This window comes from Urocitellus parryii, chromosome 1 (genome assembly GCF_045843805.1).
Source record: "Urocitellus parryii isolate mUroPar1 chromosome 1, mUroPar1.hap1, whole genome shotgun sequence".
Classification (NCBI taxonomy): Eukaryota; Metazoa; Chordata; class Mammalia; order Rodentia; family Sciuridae; genus Urocitellus; species Urocitellus parryii.
This window is the reverse complement of record NC_135531.1, coordinates 171223150-171243691: the sequence shown is the minus strand read 5'-3', so window position 1 is coordinate 171243691 and position 20542 is coordinate 171223150. Positions and strand designations below refer to the sequence as shown.

General features: G+C 52.5%; 1 protein-coding gene across 1 annotated transcript in view; it reads right to left on the bottom strand.

Annotated features, from left to right (window-relative positions):
• Positions 1–20542, bottom strand: part of LOC144250032 (obscurin-like) — a 57147-nt gene that overhangs the window by 12913 nt on the left and 23692 nt on the right. The window contains 10 exon segments of the mRNA XM_077792411.1: positions 266–535; positions 686–794; positions 796–953; positions 1072–1353; positions 2528–2803; positions 6762–7037; positions 12540–12821; positions 16490–16697; positions 16699–16766; positions 18011–18286. Coding sequence (XP_077648537.1) covers positions 266–535; positions 686–794; positions 796–953; positions 1072–1353; positions 2528–2803; positions 6762–7037; positions 12540–12821; positions 16490–16697; positions 16699–16766; positions 18011–18286 — 2205 coding nt within the window.

The following is a 20542-nucleotide window of genomic DNA, read 5'->3' as shown; positions in this document are numbered from 1 at the left end:
CAGGAAGTCTCCCTTGAGTGCCTCAACCTCAGTTGGCCCTTCCCCACCAGATGCATCTTCAGGATGGTATCTTTCCTTCTAGGGAGAAGGCGCCCAGCTCCTCATGTTACCCAAGTCACCTCCATCCCCTGGTGGACAGGTTCTGGGTCCCTTGAGGTCAGCCAGACTAGCTGGCTGCAGGAACAATACAGCTCCTGGGAACCAGCCTACAGGGGAGTCTGTGGCAGGGAGCTGCTTGCCCCACAGGTCCCTTTCCCAAGCTCACCTCTGACCCCGAGGGCAGCTGAAGAGGTGGCGCCCTCAGACTCCACTGTGACCTGGCCCGCATCCTCCATTGCCACACTAGAGATGGTCAGGCTGTGGCTGGCACCAGTCTGGGATATGAGGAACTTCTCACTGGGCTGCAGCTGGCTGCCGTCTTGGTGCCACGTGACCACTGCATCACTGGGGGACACCACACACTGGAAGGTGGCCTCGCAGCCCTCCTCTGCAACCACTGCGCTCAGCCCAGATGTGAACTTGACCACGCGGGGCACTGCAGGGGAAGGTCTGCTTGAGGAGGTAGGAGTGTCTCTGTGAAGATCTCCACCCCTTGCACACCTTCTCAGGGAAGCTGCTGGAAGGTGGCCCACTGCCCTATCCCCTTACCATCCCCAGCTTACACCCCCCAACCCACCTAGCATACCACGGACACTAAGCTGGGCGCTGGTGCGGTCATCACGGCTCTCACACACATACTCTCCTGCGTCTCCCTCACGCAGGCCCGACACTGTGAGCAAGCGGAGGGTGCCCTCTGGCGGCCATCTGGAAGTGCTTGCCCGCCCGCAGCTGCGTGCTCCCACAGTACCACACCACCTCTGCCTGTGGTGGGCTCAGCTCACAGGCCAGGGTCACTGTGCCACCCAGATCCCCTGTGATGGACTCCAGAGGCCTAGAGAACTTGGCAACCACCTCTGCAAGCACAAGGGGATGTCCATCAGTTACCTTGCGTACCCCAAGCTCCACAGGGCTCTGCTATGGGTGGCTGCACCAGGTGGGTGCAGCAGGCCCAGTGGTCCTGGAGGAGCTCACCTTCCACCTGCACTGGGAAGTCCTGACTCTCCGTGCCTACCCGGCAACTGTAGACTGCACTGTCAAGCACCTGGGCTCCTCTGACTGTCAGGGTGTGCCTGTCCCCCAGGCTGGTAGCCTGGTGACACTTGCTGCGCCGAATCTCCACACCATCCTTGAGCCAAGTCACTGCCGCCACAGAGAGTGTGGCTAGCGTGGCTGTCAGGATGATGTCCTCATGTTTCCTGATCACCAGCGGCTCCCTGCGGCCAGATCTCTCCAGGTCTTGGGACTCAGTGCTGGCTCTGGGGGAGGTCAGTTGACATGAAGGTGTAGGACTCTCCACACTAGCCTTAACCACTGCTTCTGTCGGGCCAGCACCTAAGGGCCACCATTTAGGGTCCTCAGGGTCATACAGGATGGCCAGAAGAAGTTGCTACCAGGTTGGGGGCCACCAGCTCTTTACCCAAGGTCCTGCCCTTCAGAGAGAAATCCACCCACAAATGGATACCACAGGGAGAAAGGGCAGCTAGCAGTCCAGATCAGGCCTCCCCCAACTGCGGGGAGGGTGGCATCCTCAAAGGCAGCCCAAGGAAACTGTGTGGGTGTCAAACCCCAAGAGCAGAGACTGACTTTGGGCACTAGAGAGAGCACCAGAGCAGAGAGGGCCAGGGAGGCCAAAAAGGCCCTCCCATCCTGCCCTTGGAGCACTCGGATAGAGCATTGGTTGCAGAGTCAGTGGCTGGTGGGTGAGTGGTCAAGAGCACAGTCAAGGACAGAGACTGCTACAGTGAGAAGTCTGGTGTGGGATGCTCTGCATCAACACTGCTGGAATTCTTTGGGAGGGTGTCAGCCTGGAGGGACACTCCTGCCAGCCTTTCTGACAGAAGTACTGTGTGTTCAACAGATGCCAAGCCCACAGAGTGCAGAGAGGACCACATGGGTGGGTGGGGCTATGGAGGAAAGGGAAGGGGGCTGCAAATGAGACTGAGGTGCAGCGGGCAGGGTGCCATCCCACAGTGCCCACCTCAGAAGAGCTGGACTGTCAGGACCCCCAGGATCAAGACAAGAGCCAGGATCTGCAGAGGACATTGGGGCCAAGACTTCTGACAGCCAGGCTGGAATCCCAGCATGCAGGGGGCCTTAGCCTAGACGGAGACTCCAGCTGGGGAGGAGCTCTTTCCACCAATTCTGGGCACTAACAGCTTCCTGAACCTCCTGTGCCCCAGCCTCAATCACAGGAATTATGATAGGGTTATGGTGGACAGGTACAGGAAGCTGGGCAGGAGACCCAGAAATGTGCAGAAATGACTAGGTGCTCTGACCCAAGGACTTTCCAGCACCTGGAAGCTCCAGGAAGTGGTCCCTCAAGGGCCCCAACATGCACAAGGCCAGAGAGCCCTGCAGGTAAATACTGATTGCCCCAATTGGTCAGGCAAGCATCCGTCCTGACCAGCCCTGGCAGGATGTCACCCACCTGTGACATCCAGGCGGAAGGAGACCCTCTGGCCCCCGGCCTTGCAGCTGTACTCCCCAGCGTCCGCCTTGCCCGCCTGCTGCACCACCAGCTGTCGCCTGCAGCCAGAGGCCTCCAGGCGTACCTGGGAGCTCTGGCTCAGCTTCTTGCCATCCTTGTACCATGTCACCTCAGTCTGGGCCTGGGCCACCTTGAAGCTCAGAGTGGCACTAGCCCCCGCCTCGGTCTTCACCTTGCTGCGTGCCAGCTGCTCTTTGGCAAACACCACCTTAGGCTCTGGGTACAGAAGGGAGGGACACAGGTCAGGGACTCTGTCCAGGGCAGGAAGCCACCTGGAGAAAGACATCTGGCTGGACAACTAAGGACAGACCCTCTGCAGGCCACACTAGCTCATGCCCTGGAGAAGCCCTATCACCCTCAGCACAAGGGACCACAGTGTGTGACACAGCCCCCTCCCCTGCTGCATGGGGCTGTTCCAGGTGGGGACTCTCTGACAGGTTCCTGCATAGGTTCCTCCCTGGGGACACGGTACCCCCCTGTAAATGACCAGGAAGAGTCTCCCCAGGACCATGCAGGGCATGAGCTCTGGGCAAGGCCCTGGCAGAGCCCAGCTCCTCCTGATCTGAGCATGTTGGCAGCTCCTCTGAAGCCTGAGCCACTCCTGTTAGCCACCAGTATGTACTCATCCTGGGTGTCAGTCCACAGTTTCCACTCCATGCCTAGTAGCATTGTCCTCTTCCCTTCACTTTCAGCTTCTTTGTATAATGAATGCCTGAGATCTGACCACTGCTACGATGTGAATGTCTTCCCATCTTTCCACAGTGCCTAGAGTCTTCTGATGAGTCAGTGCATTTAGTTCTAATGTGATCAAATATGTTGACCTCGCTCTTGTGGTGAGTGCATTTGGGTTCTATGCAGGAAAGCTTTCCTTCCTCAGGTCCTTATAAAGTACACACCATCATCTCAGATGTTTATGGTTTGACTTTTGCACTGAATTCTCCAACCCATCTTGAACTTACCCCATAAGCTGTGAGTTACTGGTCTAATTCTTTCAAGTGGTTAAATGTTCAAAGCTCCATTTGTCAAAGTAAGACAGGAGACACATAGGCAAATAGAAATCTGGACCTCATAGAATGGGGTCCCACCACCCCAGATTCAAACCCTAGGCTACAGCTCATGGCTTGGGTTCTATTTTGTTTTGGCTCCTAACTGGAAGACTACTCGTGCTTGGAGCCCACATTTCCTGCTGCTCCCCCAGGTTTCTTGATGACCTCAACATTGGTCAATGCCAAGGAGCTGCTTTGAACCTAGGCAATTCTTCTGTTTTAAAGAATGAGAACAAGAAACATTCAAGTTAACAAACACATTACACCATCCCACTGTTGGAATAAGAAGTTAAAATTGCACACTCTGAATTGAGTCATAGGAAGACAACAGTCACGTGAACTCTCCAGTCAAAGGTTAATTCCTCATCAAAGCAGTATAAAGACTCCTGGACAGAAGACTCCTGGACAGAGGGTCCCCACAGTGCGCTTGGGGATCCTTCCATGCTGTGGGAGCTGGCCTTGCTTCTGATAAATCTGCTATGGAGCTCTCACCCAGCATCGTGTGCATACTTCGTTCTCAGGTTGTGAGACAGGAACCCTCCCGTGCTCACACGACCCTGTGTTACAGAAGAGCCATCCTTTCTTCACACGTGTGCAGAGTGAGAAAAGGTAATGCAGACCGGGTACTGGGACTCCACCTCTGCACAAGTCTGTGTGTGAGCTCACCTCTGCACCCCATCCCAAAACACACTTGCTTAGATGTTGACTGGGACAGAGCATCCCTGATCCTTCCACATATTTCTGTCCATTTATGTATATCTTTGTCATCTCTCAAAAAAGCACACAGGGTCTCTGATGTCTTTTATCAGGCTTGAAATTACTAACAGCACTTTTGAAGCTCTTTCAGATCTTTCATGGGGTCCTTTTCAAATCACTTATTGCTAGTGTGCTGTGACACACTTACTTTATATTGTTTTTATATATGGCACTTGAATGTCTCAGATCTTACTGAGCCAGTGGTTTAGCTTTTGGACAAATCATACCATCTGTAACCTTCACTTCTTCCTGATTTCACGCCTCTCGTTTCCTCTCCTCCCTAACCATGCTATGCACTGCGGCTTCACCAGTGACAGCTGCTGCCTTGGGAGGTTCCTGCTCTCAGAGACACTCTCAGGGTTTCCCTTTGTGAATTTTGTACAAAACTATTTACTAAATTGAGAAAGAATCTTCTACTTACATCTTTTGCACTGCTTTACAAATCTTAAGACAAATGAATTTTATAGTATGATTGAGGATACATTTTGTCAAACATTTCTTCTGAATTTACAGTGTCAAATACTTTATTCTGCACTTATATTGATGAATGACATTTTTTCAATCAGAAATGATAATGCTTCATGTTGATTTCCTGATATTTGTAATGTTAAGCAGACATGTATCCCTGGATGAAGAAGTCCATTAGCATTCTGATTCTCTTAATGTATTACTGAATTCAGCCTGCTAAATCTTTGTTCAGTTGATACTGACAACAGATTGACCTAAAATATGAATTCCTCCTATTTTTTTGGTTTGGTGTTAGTACCAATGTTACTACTTCTGTAAGTGAGACTTAAAAGTGCACCCCTTTCTGTTCTCTACAGGAACCTCCCTGGATACAGGAGAGTTCACTTCCAGCACATGTGGGGACTTCTCCACTGGAGCCACTTGGCTTCTACTGCCCCTTGAAAAGCCGCTTTCCTCCTGGCTCCACTCTTAACAGCCCTGAGAACTATGTAAGCTCTCTATTTCTTCTTGGGTCAGTTTTTATTTAGTCTTTAAGAAACTGGATAATTTATCAAAACTTTTCAAATCTGGTTGCATAAAATAATGTATATGCTTATTAAAATAATGTATCAAAAATAGATATTACAGGGTTTGGTATGTAGACCAAATATGGGTTGAGAATCCCTTTTCCAAAATGCCTGGGCCAGAAGTGCTTTGGATTACAGATTGAAAAAAAAAAAAAAAAAGATTTCAAGATCTTTGCAGACAAATGTTGAGCTTTCTTGGGGATGAGACCCAATGCTAACCACAAAATTCATTTATGTTTCATGAAGACCTTAAACACTGAGCCTGAAGGTGATTATATAGTGTTTTTAATAATTTTGTATATGAAGTGAAGCTGTGCAATGTGGAGCCCATGACTTGTGGTGTCATGTCAGCACAAAGCCTCTGCCTTGGGAGCATCTGGGGTTGCAGGTTGGGGATGTTATGTGGTATCCCTGTGGACCATGCCCACACTGACAGGAAGCTCAACTCTCCTAACAAGCAGGCTCCATGAATCAGCAGGGAACCAGACACAGAGTCCCCAGGAAAAGGGAACAGCCTAGCCAAATAGTAATCCGGCCTCACCAACTCTGCCAAAGCACTATATTGATGAACTACATTTTTTTTAGAACTATGTTCTACCTCTAAGTTGCTAAGTTGAACCAAGGGGAATTCTGGTCCAGAATATTGGAACTAGGGCTGAGGATGTAGCTCAGAGTAGAGCACTTGTCTATCAGCACCACAAAAAAAAAAAAAAAAAAAAAAAGAGAGAGAGAGAAAGAGATAAAATAACACAAAACATGAATTGCTTTGAAAACAGGATTCCAACCTCTCCTGTGAGTAGCACAGCACGTGTCCACAGAGGGGTAGCATGTCCGAGTCCTTGGAAAGAAGGGAAGAGTGTTCCAGAACACCTACACAACTAACCCTCCATAGCCCATGTCAGCATTGGTCAAATCCTGATCTGGCTGAGTGTCTGGGATTTCCCAGGTTGGTTCAACAAACTCAAAAATCTCTTGGTAGGAAGAGCGTCTGGGGGGCTGGGTGAGTCCTGGAGGAACTGTGGTATACTCCAGAGAGGGACCCTCGTTGGTTCAGCCCTGAGTACCAGGGAAGAGCAGAGTCCAGAAAAGACTAACACTGCTGGGTCAGGACAGGTTATGGGAATATGAGATGGACATCATAGGTGGACACGCCAAGTGCAGCACACAGCTGTGGCCTCCTCACATACTTCCTCTCACACCCAGTGGCTTAGCCACAGGTGTGAGTTCAGGAGACGGACAGACATGGACATGGATGGAAAATACACCAGGTCACTGTGGGCACTAGCAAGGCTCCCCTTCATCTCCAAACACAGTGATGGTAGAACCACAAGAACTCACCTGTGACATCCAGATGGAAGGAGACCCTCTGGCCCCCAGCCTCACAGCTGTACTCCCCAGCGTCCGCCTTGCCCACCTGCTGCACCACTAGCTGCTGCCTACAGCCAGAGGCCTCCACGCGCACCTGGGAGCTCTGGCTCAGCTTCTTCCCATCCTTGTACCATGTCACCTCTGTCTGGGACTGGGCCACCTCACAGCTCAGAGTGGCGCAGGCCCCCACCTGGACCTTCACCTCGCTGTGTGCAGGCTGCTCCTTGGCAAACACGACCTTGGGCTCTGGGTAGAGAGGGAAAGGACACATAGGTCAGGGACTCCAGAAGAGACCCAGCCCTGTCTCACAGCCCAAGCACACCCCAGGGATGGCTGAGCAGAGTGTCCATCATGAGCAGAACATTGCATGGCCATGCCTAAGTTCTATCCTACAAATGACCCAAGCTGCAAACTCCAAGGCTGGTGAGTAGACAGCTGGGCAGCCTGTCCTCATCAGAGCCCTAATCACTTCCTGATCCACTCTGATCCTGCAGGTAACTGCACTGTCACAGCCCACAAGGCCACCACAGTCAGGCCAGGCCTACCTCCTGATGCCAACACCCTCCCAGCTACTGGGAATAGACCATGACCCTTCTCCTCCCTGGGACCCCAGCCCATCAGTGACTTCCCAGCTCTCCCACCATGCAGGGAGTACAAAAGCAGGAGGAGGTAGACATAGCAGGGAAGTCCACCTGAGCACCAAACCAGAAACCCACATCTTTGTTGGCCACAGCTACCAAAGGAATGCAGGAGACCAGACTGCCAGTGCTAGCCAATCAGCAGAGACCTCAGAGCCTGTGCAAGCCAATCAGCAGAGAACCAAGTGCCAGCCAATCAGCATAGAGCTCAGTAACAGTGTGGGCCAGTTAGCAGACAGCTCAGTACCAGATGGGGCAAATTAACAGAGAGCTCAGTGCCAGCCAATCAGCAGACAGCCAAGTGCCACTGTGGGCCAATCAGCAGACAGCCAACTGCCAGCAAATCAGCAGAGAGCTCAATGCCAGTGTGGAAAAAATCTGTAGGGAGCTATGTGCCACTTTGGGCCAATCAGCAGACAGCTGTCATCCTGGACCTATCAGGAGAGAGCCCAGCACCAGTCTGGCTATCAGGAGCAAGGTTCCCAGCCATAGGTGGCACTTTCCCAGCCTGAGAGACAGGTCACAGTGGGGAGGGGAGGAGATAAGGAAGCAAGAAGGGATAGACATGCAGGATTCCAAAGGGCCCAAGCAAGGGCTTCTGGAGCTCTGGGCCCAGCAAGTAGGTACAGGCAGGTAGAGGGAGCCCCTGCCCCTGCAGGACACACTCCCCAGGTACAAACAACTCCCAGTGCCCAACTCCACCCAGAGCTGGGCCACAGATGCTGAGGTCCAAGATTAGGAAGGACACAGGCCTCACAGAGCCTAGGCTGCCACAGGTGCCTTAGAGTTACCACCCTCCCTCCATTCACCCAGCCCTAGCAGCACCCACCTGTGACATCTAGACGGAAGGAGACCCTCTGGCCCCCGGCCTCGCAGCTGTACTCCCTGGCATCCGCCTTGCCTGCCTGCTGCACCACCAGCTGCCGCCTGCAGCCAGAGGCTTCCACGTGCACCTGGGAGCTCTGGCTCAGCTTCTTCCCATCCTTGTACCATGTCACTTCTGTCTGGGCCTGGGCCACGTCGCAGCTCAGAGTGGCACTGGCCCCCCCTTGGCCTTCACCTCGCTGCGTGCCAGCTGCTCTTTAGCAAACACCACAGAGGGGAGGGACACGCAGGTCAGGGACTCTGTCCAGGGCAGGAAGCCACCTGAGGAAAGCCATCTGGCTAGACAGCTGAGGACAGACCCTTCTGCAGGCCACACTAGCTCGTGCCCTGTAGAAGCAAGGCACCCTCAGCACAAGGGACCTCAGTGTGTGACACAGCCTGCCCCTGCTGCACGGGCTGTTGTAGGTGGGAACACTGTGACAGCTTTCTGCACAGGCTCCTCCCTGGGGATTATGCACCTGCCCATGACCAGCAAGAGTCCCCCCAGGACCGTGCAGGGCATGAGCTCTGCTGGGTCACCCAGCTCCTGCCTGCTATGAGCCTGACAGCTTCTCTGGTGATGTTCGGCCACTCCTGTGCCTTATCCTGAGGCCCATGTGGCTGAGGCTTTTCCTTTTCTAGCCAATGGTGCTTGGTCTCCCTGCTGAGACTCGTACTCAGTAGTCAGTAGCGTGAGCTCTCCTTCATGTTTGTTCTGGGGCTCGTTACATATTTCAATAATAGTCCTTCGTTTCAGGAGACATATGTTGATCTGCCTCTGTGGGCAGCGCCATCACGTCCTGTGTAGGAACCTGTTACCCTGGGGTCATACACGATCCACACCACCTGCTAAGAGCTGGTTCTACTCCAGGTGGGAATCTGACGCACCCAATTGATGACTGTGTGTGGAGAGAGGGAGACGTCACTTTCATTCTCTTCCATGCAGACCTGTGGCTGAGGCCTCCATACCACTCACCTGACAGCCATCCTCTTTCTGTGCCCCACACCCTTGCCATGGTAAAAGGTGCTCTGAGGATGCTCAGGTCTCTGGGCTCCATGCGCTGTTCTGGCCCTGTCTCTATGCCCTTGTGGTGCCCAGCTGTCTTCTGTACTATGGCTGAAGAATACTTCTGGGTTTAGACAGATTGAATGTTCTCTCTTTGCCCATGGTACGGTGTCTCCACCTGGCCTTTGGACTCAACTTGACAATCTTCACACTCCCTGAAAAAGAACTCTGTGGATCATCAGGAGCAGACGTTTCTCTGTCTTCTACACATTTCTCAACATTGACTCGTGTCACCTCTGTGTCTCCCTAACATACTTACTAATTTGTCCTCTGAGGCCTTAAATATGCTTCCTCTGCATGCAGTTACAACCATGGTACTGGGGATGCTATGGTAGTTCTGTTACTTTCTGACTCTGCAGCCCATCTACAGACAGAAGTGTTGACCACCGACTCTGTGGAATCTACGCTCACTTTACCCAAGCTGTGAGTCTCTGTTTGATATTCCTCTTCAATATCTACATGAGGCTGGACACACTGCCATGTGGCCCTGTTGTCCTTAAAAGGGAAGTGCTCAGAGTTATGCTAAAGGGTGGCGATTGCTGCTGTGGTGCCCTCCACAGAGGGCTTAGGAAGCTCCTCTTCTTACCAGACCAGGGGTTTGCTGCAGTGCTGGGACCTGATAGGCCTCCTACATGCAGGCAATTGCTCCACCATGGAGCCACACCCCAGCCTAAGAAGGTCTAAACACAAAAGGAAGCTAAACTATGTCTCTCAGGCAAGAAGTCAAACTTCTACTGCAGCAGCAACTCCTTCCTGAGGGGTCTCTCTGTGTAAACAGTTGCAGTCTGCAAGTCTCTGCTTCTGTAATCAGGCTTGCTCAGCAGCTGTGGCAGCTGCCTGGAGATCGAGGAGGGAGCAAGGCCACTTGCATGAGGGAAGTCTTGAAACCCAGGAGTCTGTATTGTATTAAGATGCTGAGAACAAAGGGGAGAGCTCAGCCTTCAGAGAAGACTCTGTCGAGCCTGCACAGGAGCTGAAAGAATCTTGCTGTTTACATCTCCAAGCATAGCTTGTCTCTCTCCAGTGCCACATTTTCTGTAACATTATCGAGCACTCCATTCTCTATTGTGGGAGACCAACCTTGCACTTGACTGAGTCATACTCCCCAGCTGGGTGCTGAGGCGCTCAGTCGCAGAAATGTGGCAGAGCTTTCCCCACCCTTCTTGGGTCCGAGGGTCGGTGTCTCGTGCATGGGTGTGTCTTGCTACAGCCCCATGGGTGGAGCTATACTCATCTGTTCCTTTGTAATATAACCCCTTGCCCTGTTTAGGATAGAATCTTCCATGGAAGTGCCTTATGTGTGTCCCCTTCTCTTACTGTGCCCTTGGCTGTGGCCTATCCAGGTGTCAGTCAACCTGCTGACAGTGGACATCAGGAAGATAGACTCAGACCCCTGAAACCTGACCCCTTGCCTCATTTGAATCGCTTCTCCTTAATAAAAGGGGTCAGAGTGTGCTCGCTCGCTCTCTCTCTCTCTCTCTCTCTCTCTCTCTCTCTCTCTCTTCCTGCAGACCCTTAAGGTCAGAGGAGCCGTCACAGTGACCTCAATGAAAAAGATATTTGTATCTCTTGTGTAGTTATTTTGCACAATCTAGTCATCCCAGTTTCCCTGGAGTGACCCCTGAGCATTTTAGTCATGAACTGAAACCCGGCACTCTATCTTCTGAAGGGGACTCATGCCTTTTCTCTCATGGTCTCTTCAAGCCATAATCATACTGATTTGTTGATGTTCTGATCAATAAACAACTTTGTGTCCTGGATTCCAATCTTCACCCAGTGTGTGCTGTGCTCTCAGTATGGGCCCCATGCAGTTTGCCAGTGTTCTGCACAGGATTTTGGCCCTGGTATCCATCTGAGATGAGCCTGTGATCGCAAAGTTGAATGCACTTTTCACCAGATTTTGATGTCAGTATTATACCATCTATATAAAATGAGTCAGGGGGCACATATCCCCTTTTTATTCTCTAGAAGGATGATCATGAACAGAGTAGTTTATTTCAAAAATATATGGTATAATTTACCCATGATAAATGAATTTAGCTCTTTTGAGAGATTTTTTAAATTAGACTCCATTGCTTTAAAAAGCTATAGGATTGTTTGAGTTCTCTACTTTTTCTTGTGTAAATTCTGATGTAGTTGTCCAGGAATTGGCTAATTTGTCAATTTTTTCAAATTTCCTTGCATTAAATCATAAAATGCCACAAATACCTTGACAAGAACACACACAGTGAGCCTGTGTTTGGTGCCCATGGCAACAAGTGCTCACACAGGGCACAGGACCAAGCCATCACACGGCAGCTCGGGGCACCTGCCCCCCAGGTGCACCCTGACACAGGGCACTACACCAGTTCCCAGAGCTCTCAGGGGTCAGCAGTGAAGCTAGACACAGGAATCACCAGAGAAATGCTCAGAACTCTCTGCCTGGCCAGTCAGGTTGCTGTGGCAGTGACACAGCTCCAACAAAACCCACAGGTGTGCCATAAGCTTCACACTCGTTCCACTTCCACGCTCACAAATTAAACTCCTAAGAGGCACATTGATGCACAGTGCTCTAATCAAAGAAAGAGAAAAACAAAATTTGCTCTAAAACGACGACTCCAAACCTCAGAGGTTTGCCTAAGGAGCGTGTTGACCAACTGTGGACCTGCACGATGTCACGGTGGGTACACAGAGAACGTTGAATCCACATGCCAGGAGGGAAGCAGGCCAGACACATAGACGTGGTAACCTGTGGGTCAACCCTGAGATAACTCCTAGTACGACCGGAGCTTGGGTTTCCCCTCATCAGGGTCAAAGACACTAAAATCAGAAGCTGGATGTGGGTCTCTGGAGCTGCCAGAACCTCCAGATCAAGCTCAGTCACAACCCTCACAACCGGGACAGTGACGTCGGTCTACCTCAGAACTCAAAGCCTGGTAGAGACGCAGTCCTTGACCCGGAGGGATATCAGGACAGCTCTGAGCAGGTGCCAGGCATGACCAAGCCTCTGAGGCACAGAGGGCCCTTGTCCTTCCTGTCTTCCCTTCCAGTACCCCCGGCTCAGCCTTAGGCTTGACCATGGAGTGGGGAAGATGGGGTAAGCAGTTGGGGGAAGTCAAGTGGAAAGACCACTGGGTCAGCCATGGGTACAGCCAGTCATCACCTCCAAACAAGCCAACTTAGTGTCCCATAGGAACTCACCTGTGATGTCCAGGCAGAAGGAGACTCTCTGGCCCCCAGCCTCACAGCTGTACTCCCCAGCATCCGCCTTGCCCACCTGCTGCACCACCAGCTGCCGCCTGCAGCCAGAGGCCTCCAGTCGCACCTGGGAGCTCTGGCTCAGCTTCTTCCCATCCTTGTACCACGTCACTGTCACTTCTGTCTGGGCCTGGGCCACCTCGCAGCTCAGAGTGGCGCAGGCCCCCGCCTCGGCCTTCACCTCGCTGCGTGCCAGCTGCTCCTTGGCAAATACCACCTTGGGCTCTGGGGACAGAGGGAAGGGACACATGGGTCAGGGACTCTGTCTATGGCAGGAAGCCACCTGGGGAAGGACATCTGGCTGGGTGGCTGAGTACAGACCCTTCTGCAGGCCACACCAGCTTGTGTCCTGGAGAACCCAGTACCCTCAGCACAAGGGACCATGGTATGTGACACAGCCTGTTGCATGGAGCTGTTCCAGGTGGGGACTATGTGACAGCTCCCTGCACAGGCTCCTCCAGGAAGGGACTGCAGGGCCTGATGCTGTACCTGTCCCTCAGTGACCAAGAAGAGTCTCCCCAGAACTGTGCAGAGCATGAGCTCTGGGCAGGACCTGGGAGGGCCCACCTCCTGCCTGCTCTGAGCATGTTGGCAGCTCCTCTGGGGACATATGGGTCACTTTTGGCTCCTGGGTCCTGTCCTGAGGGTAGAGACCTTCTCGTGTATTTGGCCTTCAGTGGTGCTCCTCTGATGTTTCAAGGTTCAAGCCTGATGTGCATTTTCAGTTGATGGTTTTTCTTTTAATCTAGGTGCTCTCTTTATATATGCAAGCTTTTCTGTCTCCCGCAGGATGGTTGTAGACTCCCTCTGTGTGTTGCATGGCTTGGATGTGCTGTCCCCCAACACTCCCGTGCCTTAAGCTGGTTCCTGTATGCAGTGTGGAGGTCATGGGGACCCAGTGGAAGCTGATGAGCTCAGGGCTTCACCCTCTTGTGTGAATCAAGGTTTTCGGGGAAAGCTGGCTCCTGCAGGTATGGATCAGGTCTCACAAGAGCAGGCTGTCACGAATCTTGGTGTGTCTGGCCCCCTCTGCATGTGGCCAGTCCCCTTCTGCTTCTCTTTGTGGTGCAGCTGGAACCCTCACCAGGAAATGGGCTCCATGCTGTTTGGACCTTCAGCCACCAAAACTGTAAGCCACAGGAACTTCTCAGATATGTTACCCAGCCTGTTGTTGAGATGCAGCAACACCAAGCACACTGAACCAGAAGCCTCCAACGTGTCTGAGTCTTTGTTTTAACATAGTCACATTGTCACTCTTGCTCCGCCGTGATCATGTCTTGTTCTGTTAGAAATCTTTCCTTGGCACGAAGTCTCTAAGCATCTGTGATGTCATCTAAGACCACCACAGCTCTCCCAGGATCCTGAATCTCTAGTTCTCCTGACTAGCTTTTGTACATGGTGAGAAGTACCAGACAGCTGTGTTTCCATGTGGCTTCACAAACGTTCCCAAGAATGAATACAGTGTTGTCTGTGTGGGGGCTATGTGGAGTCCCATAGTCCCATAGGCACAGCTGGGTGCAGGGCTCCTGTGTCTCACACCGTGGACCTGCTGTCTGCTACCATAGCTTTAGTCAATTCTCAGTGATGGGGGATGCTCAGCTTGCCTGTCAGAGCCTGAGGGCCAGCATGCTCTGCACCCTGCACCCAGGCCTGCTCCACAGCGTGGGGACCCTGCAGGCTGATGGTCTGACTCTTCCATGCCCTTATGTCCACTTACTTAGACGTTATTTGGTGTCTCTCAAAAATGTCTGATTTACCCTGAAGAGCCTTTCAATGTCTTGCTTTACACTTAGCATCAGAAAGGTGCTTCTTATGTAAACACAAGTGGGCATCCCTGATTCAAAACCAAAATGCTGCAAAATCCAAAACTGTCTGAGCGACTACATGATTGTTCCAGGTGGAAAATCCTACACCAGGAGCCTCATTTCATGCACAAAATCTTCCTAAAATGTTGTGCAAAATCGTCTTCAAGCTATGTGTGGAATGTTCATGAAACAAGTGAATTTCACATTTACACTCAGGTCTCATCCCAAAGATAGCTCATTATGTGTATGCAAATATCCCCAAATCCAAGAAAATCTAAAACAAAAGCACTTCTGGCTTAACATTCTGGTTAAGAGGCCTTCATCCTCTACTCTGAGCTTTCATTTTCCACTGCTCGCTGCTTGCCCTCCGCAGAGTGGACTCAAATCTGCACAGGCTACCTTGGTAAGCCACTAACTCCACCTGATCACATATTCTTGGATTTCCGGAACAGAGCCACAGAATTCCACTCAACTCCAACTGCAGTACCTTCAATTCCATTTTCCTCTTCCCATCTGTGCCTTCCCCTCAAGGTCCTGCTCTCGCTGCACGCCAGCTAGCGGTTCCTACTGTCCACGTATTGCTGTCGTGGTCAGGGACCTGGTGGATGGCCTGATGCTGTATCCTTATCGCAGCTGCTCTTTGGGTTCCCCAGTGTTTCACTCTCAGCCAGTGCTGCGTTCCTGGACACTGCCCTGGGGTGGGGGGTGCACCGTCTCCTCCTGGCCACTGCTCCATCACTTTTGCTGGGTGCTGTTGAAGTTGTGACCTGATATCTCAGGAGATGCATCTGTCTTCCACACTTTCCCGGTGGACTGTGCTGTCCACGTCCAGCAGGATCGAGAGTGTTTCTTCCTCTTCTGTTCTCTGGAAGACCCTCAAGGAAGGTGGAGTCAGTTTTTTCCAGAACATTTAGCAGGAGAGCTCCTGGACTTACACCCTTCTCTATGAAAAATATTTCTTATTTTTTTAAGTTATAGGACAGTTTGAGTTGTCTATTTTTTCTTGTGTGACATCTTCATATTGTTTCTCAAGAATCTGTCAATTTGTCAAGACTTTCCAAATTTATCACCATAAAAATATCATAAAACAACATCTTGGAGTTCCTAAAATAACATCTTAGAAAGATACACAGGGTGTTGGGGACCCATACATGATCACAAACCCCTTCTGTTGCTATGCCATGCCATTCTGTTGGGCACCTGGAGGTCTGCTGTGCCACAGCCCACCTGATTGATGTTAAGACTCCACAGTGAAAGGAAAGTAAACTGGGCTCTTAGACTCCCTGTGAGTCAGTCAGGGAGGCAGACACACACGACTCACTAGGAAGTTCTACAACATCAGCTCTGCTCTACCAGCTAGTGGATCCTGTTACAGAAACTCAACTTTAATGAAAACTGATGTAGCTTCAACTAATGTATTCCTTTGCAGTTCTAAATCTGTAAGTCAAATTCCAAAGTAAAATTCTGACATAGAACAGTGCTAACCAAAGAAAAAAAAGGAACCAAACTTTCCCTTGAAGGCCCACCCTGACTCCAAGGGCAGCCCAGACATGGCTGCCAACCCTCTGCCCACACACACTGCAGGCAGGCCCAGGCCTAGAGGTTGCCCAGCGGTGCACAGAGATCTCTGCCCTATGAGAAAGGACATAGGAGCATCCCAGATACCTAAGGTCAGTCTTGAGATAACACCAAGACTGACCCTACCCGGCATCAATTAAAATGTCCCTCACCAGCAACTACCCATGTGGTGCTGGGGACAGCATTCAGGAGCAGCCAGATCATAGGAAGCAGAGGAACATTCAGCATTCCCTGGGGAGATACCTGGTCTATCAGAGGTTGCAGGCCAGAGGGAGCAAAACGCAGACAGCAGAGAACATCAGTAGGGGCAGGGCAGCGTTCAGGGTGCTAGTGCACCCCACGCGGAGTTATACTCCAGAGTGAGGGGGTGGGCAGTCCTCCCGCGCAACTACCAAGCCCAGCTACATATGAACAAGGAGGGAGAGAGGAGGGGCACGGCCGAGCACAGAAGTCTAACAGAGAGCACAGGGCCTGTCACCAAACAAGGCAAGGTGCTGTGCAGGGACTCACCTGTGACGTCCAGGTGGAAGGAGACCTTCTGGCCCCCTGCCTTGCAGCTGTACTCCCCAGCGTCCACCTTGCCAGCCTGCTGCACCACCAGCTGCCGCCTGCAGCCAGAGGCCTCCATGCGCACCTGGGAGCTCTGGCTCAGCTTCTTCCCATCCTTATACCATGTCACTTCTGTCTGGGCCTGGGCCACCTCACAGCTCAGAGTGGCACAGGACCCCCGCCTCGGCCTTCACCTCGCTGCGTGCTGGCTGCTGCTTGGCAAATACCACCTTGGGCTCTGGGGACAGAGGGAAAGGACACACAAGTCAGGGACTCCAGAACACACCCAGCCCTGTCTCACAGCCCAAGCCCACCCCAGGGATGGCCGAGCAGAGTGTCCATCATGAGTAGAACATTGCATGGCCATGCCTAAGTTCTATCCTATGCATGACCCAAGCTGCAAACTCCAAGGCTGGTGGGTAGACAGCTGGGCAGCCTGTCCTCATCAGAGCCCTAATCACTTCCTGATCCACCCTGATCCTGCAGGTAACTGCACTGTCACAGCCCACAAGGCTATCACAGCCAGGCCTACCTCCTGATGCCAACACCCTCCTAACCATTGGGAATAGACCATGACCCTTCTCCTCCCTGGGACCCCAGCCCATCAGTGGCTTCCCAGCTCTACCACTACGCAGGGGGCACAAAAGCAAGGGGAGGCAGACACAGCAGCCCCCGGCCTCACAGCTGTACCCTGGCTTCCGCCTTGCCTGCAACAAACCAGAAACCCACATCTTTGTTGGCCACAGCTACCAAAGGAGTGCAGGAGACCAGACTGCCAGTGCTGGCCAATCAGCAGAGACCTGAGAGGCTGTGCAAGCCAATCAGCAGAGAGTCAAGTGCCAGCCAGTCAGCCCAGAGCTCAGTAACAGTGTGGGCCAGTCAGCAGACAACTCAGTACCAGATGGGGCAAATTAGCACAGAGCTCAGTGCCAGCCAATCAGCAGATAGCCAAGTGCCACTGTGGACCAATCAGCAGACAGCCAAGTGCCAGTGTGAACCAATCTGCACATAGCCAGGTGCCAGTGTGGACCAATCATCAGAGAACTGTCATCCTGATCCAATCAGAAAAAGAAAAACAGCACTAGGCAAGTCACTGGGAGAGAGTCCAGCACCAGGTGGGCTATCAGGAGAGAGGCTCTGAGCCCCATGTGGCCCCTACCCAGGCTCAGGGACAGGTTACAGTGGGGAGAGGAAGGAGATGGGGGAAGGACAGATGGACATGCAGGATTCCAAAGGGCCCCAGCAAGGGCTTCTGGAGCTCTGGGCCCAGCAAGTAGGCTTGGGCAGGTAGAGGGAGCCCCTGCCCCTGCAGGACATGGTCTCCAGTATCAAGCAATTACAAGTGCCAAACTCCACCCAGAGCTGGGCCACAGATGCTGAGGCCCAAGTCAGGAAGGACACAGGCCTCACAGAGCTTAGGCTGCCACAGGTGCCCTAGAGTTACCACTCTCCCTCCATTCACCCAACCCCAGCATCACCCACTTGTGATGTACAGGCGGAAGGAGACCCTCTGGCCTCCGGCCTCGCAGCTGTACTCCCCAGCATCTGCCTTGCCCGCCTGCTGCACTACCAGCTGCCGCCTACAGCCAGAGGCCTCCACGCGCACCCGGGAGCTCTGGCTCAGCTTCTTCCCATCCTTGTACCACGTCACCTCTGTCTGGGCCATGGCCACCTCGCAGCTCAGAGTGGCACTGGCCCCCGCCTCGGCCTTCACCTCGCTGCGTGCCAGCTGCTCTTTAGCAAACACCACCTTGGGCTCTGGGGACAGAGGGGAGGGACGCACAGATCAGGGACACAGTACTGATATCAACCCACCTGACAGGACTAAAGCTTCAAGCTCTGTGTACTGGGTCCTCAATGAAGAGACATCATGTGTCCACTCCCATCAGGCTTGTGTTCACAGAGCATTTCCTGTCTCAGAGGTCAACTTCTCATGTTGGCCATGTCCTGAGCCAAGCGAGATCTGAAGCTGGAGGGAAGAGGCTGGACCATCAACTCCTGGTCCCTGTTTCACTGTCTGCCTCGTGACAGTGGCTGCATTGGCAGGTCCAGGCTGTTCATTACCACACTCCAGGCTGACACACCTTTTCCTCTACAAACCAATCGTGACTTTCACTTCAGTGTGAGTCCACATCAAGGTATTGGCTCCACGACCTCAGGTGTTCCCATTTCCACCCAACCAGAACACACCAACTAACCTACCCAGGGGCCACACACACACAGCAGAACGGGGGCAGCCGCTGCTCTGACCCCTGTAACATGCTGCCAGGGCCTGGCCTCTGGTTGTTCAAGGACCAAGTCAGTTGTGCACGTGTAGCGGCAGCACATGTGATGGTCCCGTGGGACCTTGCGGCACCCCACTGACAGCCTTTCTCAGAGCAGGCCCACAACTGAGGATGCTGGGGTTGGTCTCCTTCCTCCAGCACAGAGTCTGTGAGAACCGCCACGTGGCTGCACAGGCATTGGTCTCTGTGCTGGGACAGAGTTGTGCTGCATAGCACCTTGAGGGATTCCCTTACTCTTGGGGCTTGTTGGGGCTTTTTCCAGGATGGGGATACAATGAGGAAGGCTGCTGTGGATGTCCATGGCAGCACAGGATGTGCATGGCCTTAGGAGACCTCTCAAACAGGGCACCAAGTGGCACTCTCAGCAGTGCGGGCAGCTCCCGTCTCCAACCTCCCACAACCTCGAAGGTCTTGAACTGTGTACGTCCCACTCCAACTGAATCATATGCCCCCTCATAGCACTAGTTTCCATCCCTGTCCATTTCGGCATGTAAATATGCTGAAGAGAGTCCACACAGTGGATGTGGTGTTCACTGACTCACTGGTCTCCACGGCTACCATTTGTGGAGAACTCAGGCACAGACAACTGTAGACCTCAGCAGATGCTGCCCCAGTCAGACAGAAGGCTATGCTCCCATAGCACTTTCAGAAGGGGAAGACAAAGGCAGATAAAGCATGGACACCAGGACACACTCTCCATGAGATCAGTCAGGGCGCCATGCTGGAGGAGGGGACTGAGCAGGAGGACACACTCTCCGTGAGATCAGTCAGGATGCCATGCAAGTAAAAAGACAAATATGCTAAGCAAAATTAGCCAATCATGAAGAACCAAAGGCCAAGGAGGAGAGGACTGAGCAGGAGGTCCCACACTCTGTGAGATTGGTCAGGATGCCATGCTGGAGGAGAGGACCGAGCAGGAGGACACACTCTCCGTGAGATCAGTCAGGATGCGATGGTGGAGGAGGGGACCAAGCAGGAGGTCCCACCCTCCGTGAGATTGGTCAGGGCATCATGCTGGAGGAGGGGACCAAGCAGGAGGTCCCACACTCTCCATGACATCAGTCAGGATGCCATGCTGGAAGAGGAGACTGAGCAGGAGGTCCCACACTCTGTGAGATCAGTGAGTGCCCTAAATTGGAGGAGGAGACTGGTGATACAGATGCAGGGCCAGGGAACACCATGGTCAGGGTGATATTTGGGGACCCTCAGCCCTGGTGAGTGCCAAGGATCATCCTGCAACAACAGACATGGCATGAGCAGGACGGTGGACATGTGCGCCTAGCAGTGTGCTTCAGAGCAGTCCAAGGAGTCTGGGTGTGAGGAGGCAAAGTCCTGAGGGAGGTATTCTCAGAGGTGTGCTCACACTGGGCCCCTGTTTGTCTTTGTTTCTATGACAGAACAGTGAAAACCCATGCAAAGGGCCAGGTGCAGTGCAGCTCTAAGAAAGAAGGGAGCCAAAGTTGCAGGGACTTCTCACACAAATAGAATAAATCTTGAGATTGAAGAGCCAAGCCCCAAGGAAAAGAGCAGTAGAGAATGAAGCCCACTTTTGAGTCATTTCCAATCCAGACTTTGAGGAGTTTGAAGCTGCGTGGGGGCAGGAGGCTACAGAGCTGTCATGGTTCGTTTTGTATTGCTAAAATATATGGCTGAGGCCAGATGTTAGAAAAGAAAAGATTATGTAGCTAAGACCTGCAGGTCCAAGGCTATGGTGTGGCATTGCTGTAGC